Genomic DNA, 14,465 nt, shown 5'->3' with positions numbered 1-14,465 from the left:
GGAAAAGACACAAACAGTAACTCAAAACCGTAGGAACAAATAAAGGACACTGGTAAAGGTAACTGCATAGGTAAATATAAAAGCCAGTATTGTATTTTTTGGTTTTCAACTCTTTTTTTCTTATATGGCTTAAAAGGTAAATGTGTAGTGCAATAATTATAAATCTCTTATGAGTGCAAAATGTATAAAGAAGTAATTTTTGACAATAACAGTATAAGGGAGACATTATAGGAGCTATTCTTGTATTAAAACTAAATATCAACTGAAACTCAAGTATTATTAGTTTCATATGTGCAGGCATCCCTCAGAGATACTGGAGGTTCAGTTCCAGACCATGGTAATAAAGTGAATATTGCAATAAAGGGAATCACACAAAGTTTTTGGTTTCCCAGTGCATATAACAGCTGTTTATGCTATACTGTAGTCTCTTAAGTGTGCAGTAGCATTATGTCTAAAAAAACAATGTACATACCATAATTTAAAAATCCTTTATTGCTAAAAAATGCTAAATGACGTCTGAGCCTTCAGCGAGTTGTAATTTTTTTGCTGATGGAGAGTCTGGTAAACAGCACAGTATCTGCAAAGTACAATAAAGTGGGGCACAATAAAATGAGGTGTGCCTCTAAACTGCAATCCCCCAGGTAGCTACCAAGAAAATAACTAAAAACTGTACAGAATAGTAAATATGAAGGGAATCAAAGTGGTAGGCACACCCTGACATACACACACAAAGAAGGAAGTTAGGGAGGAATTAGAAAACAAAGAAGACATTAGACATAGAAAACAATAGCTAAGTGGCGGTGGTAATTCCTCCTTTATCAGTCATTACTTTCAATGCAAATAAACTCTTCATTCAAAGGCAAAGATTGGAAGAATTAATTTTTAAAAAAACATGATTCCGTTGTATCTGTCTACGAAAGGCTCATTTTAGATATAGAAATAGATCGAAAGTAAAAGGATAGAAAAAGATATTCCATGCAGATAGCAAGCTGACCTAGCTGGGTAGCTACACAAATATAAGACTGCATAGACTTGTCATAAAATTGTTAACAGAAATGTTGAAGAAGGTTGTATATCAATAAAAGGGTCAACCCATCAGAAGATAAAACTATGAACCATATACATATAATGAGAAAGCCCCGCATTTTTTGAAGCAAAAATTGAAGATAGGTAGACAGTTCTGCTGTAATATTTAGAGACCTCAGTAGTCCCCTTTCAATAATAGATAGAATAACCAGACAGAAGATCAATAAGGAAATAAAGGACTGAGCAACACTGTAAATCCACTAGACCTAACAGACGTATACAGAACATCCATCCCAGAATAAACAGAGAGCATTCAAAACGGAATGAAAGAGAACGGTCTCACTGTGAAAAAGGATATTTATTAAAATCCCACAGCTAACATCATTCTCATTGGTGACAGACAGCAATCTTTCCCCTGATATGAATAAGGCAAGAGTGTCCACTTTTGCCACTACATTTGAAAATTGTACTGGAAGTTCTAGCCAGAGAAAATAGACAAGAACTAGAAATAAAAAGAGTCAGAATCGGAAAATAAATCAAACTATCTCTATTCACAGTATACATAATCTCATATTTAGAAGTACATAAAGAATCTTCAAAAAAAACTTTAGGGATAATAAGCAAGTTCACTGAAGTTGTAGAATACAATATCGACACTCAAAATTCAGTTGTATTTCTGTACAGTGGCAATCTACAAATTGAAACTAAGTAAACAGTTCCATTTACAATAGCATCACAAAGAATAGGAATACATGTAACCAAAGCAATGGAAGATTTATACACTGTAAATCAGGAGGTATTGCTGAACAAAATTTAAGAAAACTTTAATAAATGTCAGGATGTCCAACATTCATGAATTGGAAGATGTGGTATTGTTAAGATGGCAGTACTCCCCTAAGTGATATAAAAGTTCAATGTAATCCCCAGCAAAATCTCAACACCCTTTTTTGCACAAATGGGAAACCTGCTCCTGAAATTCATATTAAATTGATAAGGACCCCAAAAGATCAGAATAAACATGAAAAAGGACACAGCTGGAGGATTTACAGTTCTTGACATCATATCTTACTACAAACCTAGAGAAATCAAATTGTGGTTCTAGCATGAGGATAAAAATATACATCAGAGTGATAGAACTGAGATTCCACAAGTAAACCCATACATCTATAGTCAATTCCTTTTTTACAAAGGTGCCAAAAATACTCAGTGGAAAAAGAATAGTCTCTTAAATGGTGCTGGGAGAACTGCATATCCACATGAAAGAGAATGAAGTTGAACCTCTGCCTTTCACCATGTAAGTAAATCAATTCAAAAGGAATCAAAGACTAAATATAAGAGCTAAAACTGTAAAACTCTTAGATGGAAACATAGGGGTAAATCTTAGTGACCTTGGGTTTGGTGCTGGATTTTTAGATATGACACCAAAAGCAAAGAGAGAAAGACAAAACAGATAAAATAGTCTCCATCAAAATAAAAAAATGTTGGTGCAGGGGCTGGCCTGGTGGCGCAGTGGTTAAGTTCACACACACTGCTTTGGCAGCCTAGGGTTAGCCGGTTCACATCCTGGGTATGGACCTAGCAGTGCTCATCAAGCCATGCTGTGGCAGTTGTCTCACATGTAAAGTAGAGGAAGATGGGCACAGTTGTTAGCTCAGGGCTAATCTTCCTCAAAAAAGTAAAAATAAAAAAAAGAAATGTTGGTGCATTCAAGGACAGTGTCACCTAAATGAGAACATAATCTACCATGTGGGAGAAAATACTTGAAAATCACATATCTGGTCAGTGTCTAGTATCCAGAATATATGAAGAACTCCTACAAGTCAACAACCAAAATTCAAAGAACCCAATTAAAAAATGGTCAAAGAACTTTAATAGACATTTCTCCAAAGAAGATATACAATGACCAACAAGCACATGAAAAGATATTCACTGAAATAAGTCATCAGGAAAATGCAAAATCGAAACCACAATGAGGTATCATTTACACTCACTAGGATGAATATACTAAAACAGAAAATAGCAAGTATTGGTAAAGATGTGGAGAAATTAGAATCCTGATTCACTGCTGGAAAATGGTGTCACTACTGTGGCATACAATGTGCAGATCCTTAAAAAATTAAAGCATGTGACCCAGTAATTCCACTCCCCTGTAATACCCAAAATAATTGAAAACAGGTATTCAAACACATACTTGTACATTAAAGTTCATAGCACTGTTAACATTAGCCGAAAGGTGGAAATAACCCAGATGTCCGTCAATGGATGCGTGAATAAATATAATGTGGTATGATCATGAAATGCAGTATTATTTTGCCCTAAAAAAGAATGTAATACCGATACATACTACACCATGGACGACTCCAAAACATTATTCTAAGTGAAAGTAGCCAGACACAAAAGGTCAGACATTTCGTACCATTCCATTGATATGAAAATATCCAGAATAGGTAAATCCATAGAGACAGAAAGCATGTTAGTGATTACCAGAGACTGGCGAGAGAGGAATGGGAAGCAACTGCTTAATGGGTAATGGATTTCCTTTGCGATGATAAAGATGTTTTTGAGCTAGATACAGGTGATGTTCGTACAACATTGTGAATGTACTAAATGCCACTGAATTGTACCTTAAAATGGCTGACTTTATGTTATGTGAATTTCACCTCAGTTAAAAATAATAAACATGCTCAAAATTCTCTTACATGGATCCGTGAGAGCACTCACTGCAGCCAAGTCAGTCCTTGTACATGTCTGCTTCTCTCATTTTGTGTCACAATAAGAGCCCTCTCCCTGTCCACGTGGTGAAACGTGCCTTCCTTTCAGGGACAGTTGGCATTCAAGGATGTGGCCATAGAGTTCTCGCAGGAGGAGTGGGAATGCCTGGACCCCGCTCAGAGGGCCTTGTACAGGGACGTGATGCTGGAGAACTGCAGGAACCTGCTCTCCCTGGGTGAGGAGAGCTTCCCTCCCGAAATTGGTAACTACTGTTTTACATCCTTGCGTTTTCCCTTGTGAGTCTCCTCGGAGCCCCTGACTTGCTTGTCTGAGTTTCAGATCCCTGTTCTTAAGAGAGTGATTGAAACTGTTTTGACTCAGAAAGGAAAGGCTTCATAATGTGGCGTATGGACTCCTAACTAGCCCTTTCTTCAGAACTTCTGCCCATTTCGTGCTTGATTAGTGCTGGTGTAAAACAGTAGTAGTCAGAAAATCTTATAGCAAATTTTTAAAAATATCTGATTCTGTGGTTTTACCTTTGTGCTTTTGATTCAGTAGTTCTTGGGAGAGAGCTGGATACCTGTATACTTAAAATAACCCCATAGCATTCAGAAGGAGGCAGTCAGCTGACTGATTTTTGAAATACTTTTCTAGACCCATCTGTAACGTCCTCTCAGCTGAAAAAGAGCTGGGAATGTGTTCTGGAAAAGCATAGCACATCCTGTTCTGTTTTTGCTTGTAAGTTGAAATCTCTCTTGAGCAGAATATTGTCTCCATTTCGGAGCAAGGGAAACAGCCCTGGACTGAGGAGAGTGAAGTGAAATAGGAAAAAATGCAGACATATGGGAATGTACAGAGATGTGAGCACAAGTAAGAGCTCAGATGGGCACAGAGTAAGCTGCTCTGTTAAATATTGTTTGGGAAACTCTCAATTGGGAAGGATCTGTGAGAAAATTACAGTTTATTTCTTGTAAACTCTCAAACGAAATCTCTCCCCTGCCAGCCACACACACACACTTACCACTCTGTTATTCAAACATGTAAAAGTTTAAAATGACATTCTACCATGATGCTCCATCTCATGCAGAGGCAGGCAAAGGATTTATCATGACATACGCCACTCAGATATCTGGGCCCTCTGACCACATTGATCCCTTGGTTTGAGAGGGACCGAGATGGCTGTCTCTAAGGAGCCCTCTTCCCCCTGATCTCTCTGGGTTCTCAGTCCGTATAGATCAGAGCTGAGGCCTCTGTAGTCATGACCCCAGGACCTCTTCAGTTTCCATTCACATTTCGTGTCCTTGGGAGGACTTCTCGGGAGATAGACAAGCAAAATAGCTGCTCTTCCATTGTATCTGGGTTTCCATGAAACTCCCTGGGCCTGTGTCAAGCCCTGTCTGCCTATTCAGGCCCCTCAGCCATCTCTTCCATTCTCTTTTATCCACATGTGTGGGAAGAGGAATGGGATTTGAGATTGTTAAAGGGATTTTAAGATCTGAGATTGGTTGAGTTTGTTACTGGAAAGTAATATAAAGACTAGAAATTGAGATCTTCTCCTGGGTCCCCATTGCTGTGTAGGAGTATATGCTCACCCCATAGCCTGTAGGCATAACCCACAGCCTCTTCTCAAGAAACCCCCAAAATCTGATGCTCTTATTTTACTCCCATATCTTGTATTTTTCTCTCTCTTCCTGCTCTCCCTGTCAGGGAACATAGAAAGACCTTGGTCTCCTTGATTTCTCATTCTCCTAAGATTTTGCCTCTGAAACTTGCTTTTGAAGTACACCATTCTAAGGGTGTGACGTTTCATCCTCTTTTTCTGCTATGATAACCCACCTTTAGGTGATAAACAACTTGTGGATTCTCCTATGGAGAGTTTTTACTGGGTAACAGAAAATTCTTGGAGAACACTGATTAATATGTTACAGTATTATCCTGCTACGTAGAGAAGTGCGTCTTGAACCCTTTGGGAAGAGTGGTCAGCATCTCCCAGGATACTGACATGGAAAGTATCAGGAGAGCCTAATGATAAGTGCCTCCAATTGTTCTGGTTTTTCTGGAATTTAACAGTGCCTCTGTAAGGCAGTGTGACAGTGTTGATCAGATAATATGGTTATCTGCTGTGAATCGGCAATAAAAGGTGTAGGAACTTAACCTAAGGAGAACACTGTCCAAGTACACAATCTAATTTCTGAGACATTGACTGAACTACTCTTTACGCCACATTGTTTATCCCCTGTTGTGCTCTTGTTTATTCACCTTCAACAAATACGTTTTTGACACACCATTTCAGGGAGTTTATAGCGTGGACTAATGGCTACATTTCTTTTTGTGTGTGTGTGTGTGTGAGGAAAATTGGCACTGAGCTAATATCTGTTGCCAGTCTTCCTCTTGCTTTTTTTTCCTTCTCCCCAAAGCCCTAGCACATAGTTGTATATGCTAGTTGTACATCATTCTAGTCCTCCTATGTGGGATACAGCCACAGCATGGCTTGATGAGCAGTGTGTAGGTCTGTGCCCAGGATCCGAACTGGTTAATCCTGGGCCACTGAAGCAGAGCGTATGAACTGGGTCATGGGGCTGGCCCCAATGCCTACATTTTTTTTTTTAAGATTTTATTCTTCCTTTTTCTCCTCAAAGCCCCCCAGGACACAGTTGTGTGTCTTTCATAGTTGTGGGTCCTTCCAGTTGTGGCATGCGGGATGCCACCTCAGCATGGCTTGATGAGCGGTGCCATGTCCACGCCCAGGATTCGAACTGGTGACACCCTGGGCCGCTGAAGCAGAGTGCACAAACTCAACCACTTGGCCATGGGGCTGGCCCCTAATGCCTACATTTTTTAAGTCTACTGTAATTTGTTTTGTTCAAGCCACTTTCATCTTGCTAATTTCACTGTTATAAAGAACATTATTTATTTAATTATTGGTTTCGTATTTTTGATGATATCCATATGTTCTTTGTTTTATATTTACAATTTGTGGCTGTGGGGTCATGGAATGAATATTGTTTTATATGTTTTACAGAATTTCTTCCTCGAGTGTTTATGACTCTGTATTTCCCGAAATCCTGTGTAACCTCCAGAATTTTTTGAAAAGATAGTCTTACTTGTTACTTTTACTTCTGTTTCATATTACTTCATATCTACTGTTTACATACACTTGTTTTTTAGTAGACTATTTTCTCAAGCATTTTCAATGTCACACAAAAATTAAGTGGAAGGTACAGAGATTTCCCGTGTATTTCCTACGCTGACACATGCAGACCTTGCCCATTATCAACATCCTACACCAGTGTGATTACATTTGTTACCATTCATGAACCTGCACTGACACATCATTATCATCCAAAGTCCATCTTTACCTTAGAGTTCACTGTTGATGCTGTACATTGGCTGGCCCAATGTTTAATGACACGTCTACCATAATATCATCTTACAGAGAAATTTCACTCACCTAAAAATCCTCTGTTCCACCTCTTCATCTCTCCCTGCCTCCTAACCCCTGCAACCATGGGTCTCTTTATTGTCTCCATATTTTTGCCTTTTCCAAAATGTCATATACTTGGACTCAAATAGTATATAGCCTTTTCAGATTATCTTCTTTCACCTAGTAACGTGCATTTAAGTTTCCTCCATTTCTTTTCATGGCTTGATAGCTCATTTCTTTTTAGTCTTGAGTAATATTTCCATTATCTGCATGTACCATAGTTTATTTATCCATTCACCTCCTGAAGGACATCTTAATTGCTTCCACGGTTTGGCACTTATGGTTAAAGTTGCTGTAAACATTCATGTGCACCTTTTTGTGTGGACATAAGGTTCCATCTCATTCGAATAAATACCAAGGAGCATGATTACTAGATTGTGTTCTAAGAGTATGTTTAATTTTGGAAGAAACTGCTAACTGCCTTCCAATGTGGCTCTACCATTTTGCATTCCCGCCAGCAATGAATGAGAGTTCTTTCTCCACATCCTTGCCAGTGTTTGGTGTTGTCAGTGTTCTGGATTTTGGCCTCTCTGTTAGATGTATAGTTGCATCTCGGTTTTACACTTTTAACTTAAATCTATTCCTTTTTTTAAACTGAGAATTTTTGATATCTTGAAAACAGACTTTTTTTTTTATTACATTACCATCTTAGTCACAGAAATACCACTCAATTGATTTCCCATGTTTTTTTTTTATATGACACTTTGCTTCTTCCATATATTTAGTACTTTTCTAAAAACAACTTTTGAATTTTATCTTAAATTCACTGAATTTTTTGTTTTTGCTACAAATAGTTTATTCTAATAATTATTCTCCGTGTCAAGACTCATCCTGCATTATCTTTGTCTACTAACCTAATACTTAAATATCTCATTTCATTTAATACAAATCTTAGGCAATTTTTTCCACTCTCTGGATTCCTTATTAGTACTGTTTCTGACACTTGTGTTTCTGGGCAATTTCTTAAGTTCTTCGAATTATATATTTCAGTTAACCCATCAACCCTGTTTTGTTCCCTGTCCTCCTTTTCAACGAATTCCATAAAAAGTCACCTGGTCCTTATTGACACACATCCCATTGCTGTCCTGATAGTTGACCTACTGTTGGCTGCTTATGTTCCTGACCACATCTCTGCACATAGACCTCTGCCATGGATTATGACAGCACTGCCAAAAACTTGTTTCTACACTTAAATGCTGCTACTTACACTGCCCTTCATACCAAGCATTCTGTGCTCTAGGTCATTTAGTAATGTCCCTTAAGGCTATTATTTTCTGATGATGTTTGTGAAATCAGAAATCATTCACTTTTAACCAATATTAATTTCTATAGATGCTTAATGATAGCTATAAATCTACTAATGCACATAGTAAGCGGCGTTTCAGCTGATATATTTTATATGTCTTGGATTGTAATGTCAAAAGATCCAAGGATATGATTTCAAATAATTAAAAAATTATAGCAAAAGAGACTCTTAATTTTTTTTTTTTTTTGAGGAAGATTAGCCCTGAGCTAACTACTGCCAATCGTCCTCTTTTTGCTGAGGAGGACTGGCCCTGAGCTAACATCTGTGCCCATCTTCCTCTACTTTATATGTGGGACGCCTACCACAGCATGGATGCCAAGCCATGCCATGTCTGCACCTGGGATCCAAACCGGCGTACCCTGTGCTGCTGAGAAGCGGAACATGCAAACTTAACCGCTGTGCCACTGGGCCGGCCCCAAGATTCTTATTTTTATATAACAAACAAGGACACTGGACTAACAAATTTGCTGTGTTAAAATTGATAAATTTCTAATTTGAAAAGTATACAATACAGTTCATAAGTTATGTTTTACCAAATATAATCGCATCCCCAAAGAGTTCATACCTTGGGGAAAGCCTTCTGCTAACTTTGTTTCCACCATACAACCTCTGTGCCCCCCAGTCAGAGATCATCAGAACCCACTGTCACACTCTTTTGCTGGACCCTTGAGAGGGTTTTATTGCTTCCATGCTATGTTTGTACAGAGTGAATTCATCCATTCTCCTCTTGATGGCCATTTCCAGCTTTTTGCTTTTGGATCTTACTGAGAACAATCTTGTACATGTCTTCTGAAACATATATGACTCTCTTAAGTATATGCCTAGAAACTTATTTCATGGGATATTTAGTTTGATCATTTTTAGAGCAAATACTGGAATAGAGGTAAACCTACATTCTTCCTATAACACCACACTGTCTCCCTTTTTAATCTCTTCCTTGTTTGCCTCATGCCCATAGGACAGTTCCTACAGAAGGAGTCAGTATTATGCCTCTTGCTAAATGACTTCCTGTCTTTTTTGCAAGGTGAGGATTTTCACTGCCATAGCACAGTCATATTCCCCTAGATTTGCACACACAGGCACTGCTCTCATATTGCTCATGACTCCCTTCCCTTCACTCTTGCTGTTCTAATTCCCAGTCCTGGCCTTTCCCCACATTTTTCATTGATCTGAAAGAACTATAGTGGTACCTCTGTGATACTAATTTTGAGCACCTAGGCACCCCAGTATCCACGGGGCTGGCTCCTCCCCACACTGCGTACACTGAGAAGGAAAGACCCCCACTCCTACACAGTACAGCTTGTTCAGGACAGCAGCACACTCTAGTCACTGTCTGCGTCAACATGTATAGTACATGATTCATGCTGTTATCAGGCAATAGGGGGCACAGTCATACTGTAAGTGATGCAACTCGGGTCTTTAGCTCCCTTGAAACGTTTCTTCCTAAGCTCTTGGCGTTTGTTGTGACCTGTTGTAATCTCTATGCCTGGATGGCACTGGTGCTTAAAGCTTATGAACGTTCCATCTTAGTCTGCACACCCAGGCTGAAATCCTGGCTCTTGAATTTGCTTTCTGTGTGAACTAGGGATAGATATATAAACCTCATGGGCCACTTTTTTATGTGAAAAATTATAATGATTTACCTCAAGAATACTTAAATAAGTTAATGCTATTAGGGGGCTTAAAATATTGTATGGCATGTAGTAAGGACTGAAAAGTTACCTTTCATTAATAAGATATGTCAGTTTTCTGTCTTATTTATTATGACATTGACCTTTACCTGCATTATGTCTTGTATGTTTTCTTGTTGTAATTTTTTCCATATTAATATTTTCTCTGACCTTAGATAATAAGTTTTGAAAGCACATACTATTTACTATACATGTATTTGACCTTATAACTGGATAATTAAGTGATGTTCCATAGTTACAGAGTTGATCTGCATACTGGCTGTTATCTAACTGCAGGCATGAAATCATAATTGAGATTTCAGACAATCTACCCTGATTCTTAAACTTTCTAATAATATGTGTTTTCCTGAAACCAATATTCCAAAAATCACTGATTCTTTACATATTTTTCATTTTTCCTATTATGTGCTCCTTCTGGAATGTAAATTCTTTCCTTAGCTCTTTAGGAAGAATTCTTTAGAATTACAGAGACTATTATTTTGTATAACAGTGGTTGCTTATTAATGTACCTGCTAGAATTATCATGGGTTACTAAAATGTTATTAACATAATACTATCAAAAGTCTTTATATCACAATCATAATTGTGATATGCAAATTTTTTTAGTGTCTTTTTTCTTGCATCCTATCAACACACATTATTAAACACACATTATAAGGACTAAGGATTAGGGAAGACAGTCTGAAATCTCAATTATAATTTCATTCCTGCAGTTATACAATAGCAAGTACGTAGATCAATTCCCTATCTATAGAGTATCATTTAATTATCCAGTTATATGGCCAAAAATATAGTATATAATATGTGCTTTGAAAATTTAGGATCAAGTTCAGACAAAACATTAATATGGGATGAATTATTAAATAATTTTAAAAATCTGTATATCACAATAGTGTTTGAAGACTGTGCTTCAGAAACTTTATAACTATGTTCATTGTAAGTGTTATTTTTTGTATAATTATGTAATCCAATATAAAATATTTATTTTCCACCTCTGTTTAATAGGAAGCCATTCTGCTGGATTTCTTATAAAAGAATTATCACCAAGTGAGGACGTTAATAAAGGAGAATTAGACCATCTAGTGATGTTGGAAAGAAATGAAAGCCATAGCATTAAGGATTTTGACCTTGAGGAAATCGTGGAAGACATATGTGAGCATAAGAACGAATGGGGATATGATGTAAGAAATTACAAAGGAGTGCCTTTGACTCATAACAAAAATCTTACTCATAGAGTAGATCGAAAACATAATAAATCCTTGATTAACTTTCCTCAAAAGCAGAGTATTTCTATAAGAAATAATACATACCAATATTTCATGCATGACAAGACGTTTATAAGGAATATGTTAAAACTGAAAAATAACATAAGTGATGCTGGAAACAAGTATATGAAGTGTTTGGAAAACAGAACTGGATTGAGTTGGCAGGCACACCTGGCTGAACTGCAGAGTTTTCAAACTGAGGAGAAAATTTATGAATGCAGTCAAGTTGAGAAGTCCATCAACAATGGTTCCTCAGTTTCACCATTTCAAAGAATTCCTCCTAGTGTCAGAAGCATTTGTAATAAATATAGGAAGATTTTAAAATATTCTGTGTTACCTGCACAATATGGAAGAACAAACACTAGAGAAAAGTCTTACAAATGTAGTGAGTGTGGGAAGGCTTTTAGTAAAAGCTCAAACCTCACAAATCATGAAAGAATTCATTCTGGACAGAGACCTTACAAATGTAATGAGTGTGGCAAAGCTTTCAATCAGTGCTCAAACTTTAATAGACATCAGAGAGTGCATACAGGAGAGAAACCATATAAATGTAAGGTATGTGGCAAGGTGTGTAGTCAAAATTCAAACCTTGCAAGTCATCAGAGAATGCATACTGGAGAGAAACCTTACAAATGCAGTGAATGTAGCAAAGCTTTTAACCAGTCTTCAAAACTTATTCAACATCAGAGAATTCATACTGGTGAGAAACCTTACAAGTGCGATGCATGTAGCAAAGCCTTTGCTGAGCGTTCAAGCCTTACTCAGCATAGGAGAATCCATACTGGAGAGAAACCTTACATATGTATTGAGTGTGGCAAAGCTTTCAAGCAGTGCTCACACCTCACTAGACATCAGAATATACATCCTGGAGAGAAACCACACAAATGTAATGTGTGTGGTAAGGCTTTTTTCCAAAGCTCAAGCCTTATGGAACATCAGAGAATTCATACAGGAGAAAAATGTTACAAATGTAATAAATGTGATAAGGCTTTTATCAAACATTCACACCTTTGGTGTCATGAGAGAACTCATACTGGAGAGAAACCTTACAAATGTAATGAGTGTGGCAAAGCCTTTACAGCACATTCAAATCTTACTCAACACAAGAAAATCCATACTGGAGAGAAACCTTACAAATGCAGTGAGTGTGGCAAAGCCTTTAATCAGTGCTCAAACCTTACTAGACATCAGAGGGTCCATACAGGAGAGAAACCATATAAATGTGACGTATGTGGCAAGGTTTGTAGTCAAAATTCAAACCTTGCAAGTCATCAGAGAATGCATACTGGAGAGAAATTGTACAAATGTAATGAGTGTGGCAAGGTCTTTACAGAGCATTCAAATCTTACTCAACATAAGAAAATCCATACTGGAGAGAGACCTTACAAATGTAATGAATGTGGCAAGGCCTTTACGGAGCGTTCAAATCTTACTCAACATAAGAAAATCCATACCGGAGAGAAACCTTACAAATGCAATGAGAGTGGCAAAGCTTTTATTCAATTTGCAAATCTTACAAGGCATGAGAAAATACATACTAAAAAGAAACATTATAAACCTCATATATGTGGCACTGCTTTTATTCAGAGGTTAAGCTTTGGGGATCATCAGAGAATTCATAGCAGAAGGAAACCTTACAAATATAATGATTGAGACAAAACTTATGCAAGTGTTCAAGCCTTACTCAACGTCAGAGACTCCATCCTGGAGAGAAACCGTATAAAAGTAATGGATGTGGGAAAGCCAGTACCCAGGGCTCTCACCTCACTTGATATCAGACTATACATCTTTGAGAGAACCCACACAAATGTAACATATGGTAAGGTGTACCCAAAGTTTAAGCTTTGTGGAACATAATTCTTACTAGAGAGAAACCTTACAAATGTAATGAGTATGATCAGCTTTATCAAAAATGTACGATTTTGTGGTCATGAAGGAATTCATATAAGATGGAAACCGTACAAAGGTATCAAGGCCTTTAAGCAATGACCCCATGATACACCTAAGAATTCAGACAGAAGTATTCGGACGGAAATATTACCAACATAAGGAAAGTGATGAATTGTTTAACCAATTCTCTCAGTGGACTGCACGTAAGAAAATTCATGCTAGAGACAACTGAGTCTGTTACTTTTGAAGATTAACCAACCTCAGATGTTAAATTCCACAGACAATTAAAAGTTAAAATTATTTAAAACTCTTGTGTCCATGGAGCAAGGACATCTGTGGAAAGGTCTGATTACCTTTAGTTTATAAAATATTTTCAGTTTTTTGAGGTTTCTTGAAAGGCTACATTATTATTGATGACTTACAACCTTAAGTTTGAAACCTGTTGATGTTATACTTTCATACATGCTTTTCATTTCTCACCATGATGGTTTCAGGGAAGGGATCAGTAAGATGAAAGGAGCTCCTTCATTAGATGGTATTTATTCATATCCATGGAACCTGGAAAAACTAGGACACTAATTTTAAGTACAACATGGTGTAAATTTGAGAGCATGGAGAGTGGTAGAGAATGTGTGTAAAACTGTTATCTAAATTATCATGCTTTCTCTGGTCACAGCCCCTTCTCTGGATTTGTTGGTATGACTCTGGGCCTCTGTTGATGATTGTAGGAAAGCATGGCTCTACCAGATGATCATGAAACAGAGAAGGCCAAGACATTGAAAATGACGTTTCCATGTGAATAGAATGACGGTTTACTAAGGACGGCATATATAGTAGAAAGAATGGAGGAGGAACGGTGGTCTCCTCTTTTTAAACTTAATTCTTGTGTATCATAAATGAATGAAAATTAGTCTTATTTTTGGAAACTGAACAGAGTTACAGAGGACGGTTTAATCAAAAGAGCCATAGTATAGTAGAGAGTGCTTTTGAAGGATGCAAATTTGGCCACTGAAAGTGCATTTTGATACCATTTTATTTAGAATGTATCATACTTATGTCTCAATAAGTAAAGTGTAAACTTTTTTTGGTAA

General features: G+C 37.4%; 1 protein-coding gene across 5 annotated transcripts in view; it reads left to right on the top strand.

Annotated features, from left to right (window-relative positions):
* LOC106781581 (zinc finger protein 677) overlaps nt 1-14,465 on the top strand; it is a 19,438-nt gene extending 4,973 nt beyond the window's left edge. For 2 of the 5 annotated variants that reach the window (XM_070224877.1, XM_070224878.1), the window contains exons 3-5: nt 2,217-2,320; nt 3,847-4,000; nt 11,225-14,465. In XM_070224877.1, coding sequence (XP_070080978.1) covers nt 3,940-4,000; nt 11,225-13,137 — 1,974 coding nt within the window. In that variant the 5' untranslated portion in view covers nt 2,217-2,320; nt 3,847-3,939 and the 3' untranslated portion in view covers nt 13,138-14,465. Of the gene's footprint in view, nt 1-2,216; nt 2,321-3,846; nt 4,001-9,354; nt 9,553-11,224 lie in introns of those variants that run through there. The other 3 variants (XM_014730274.3, XM_070224876.1, XM_070224879.1) reach the window with 3 other exon arrangements.

This window comes from Equus caballus, chromosome 10 (assembly GCF_041296265.1).
Source record: "Equus caballus isolate H_3958 breed thoroughbred chromosome 10, TB-T2T, whole genome shotgun sequence".
Taxonomy (NCBI): Eukaryota; Metazoa; Chordata; class Mammalia; order Perissodactyla; family Equidae; genus Equus; species Equus caballus.
This window is presented reverse-complemented; position numbering and strand designations above follow the sequence as displayed.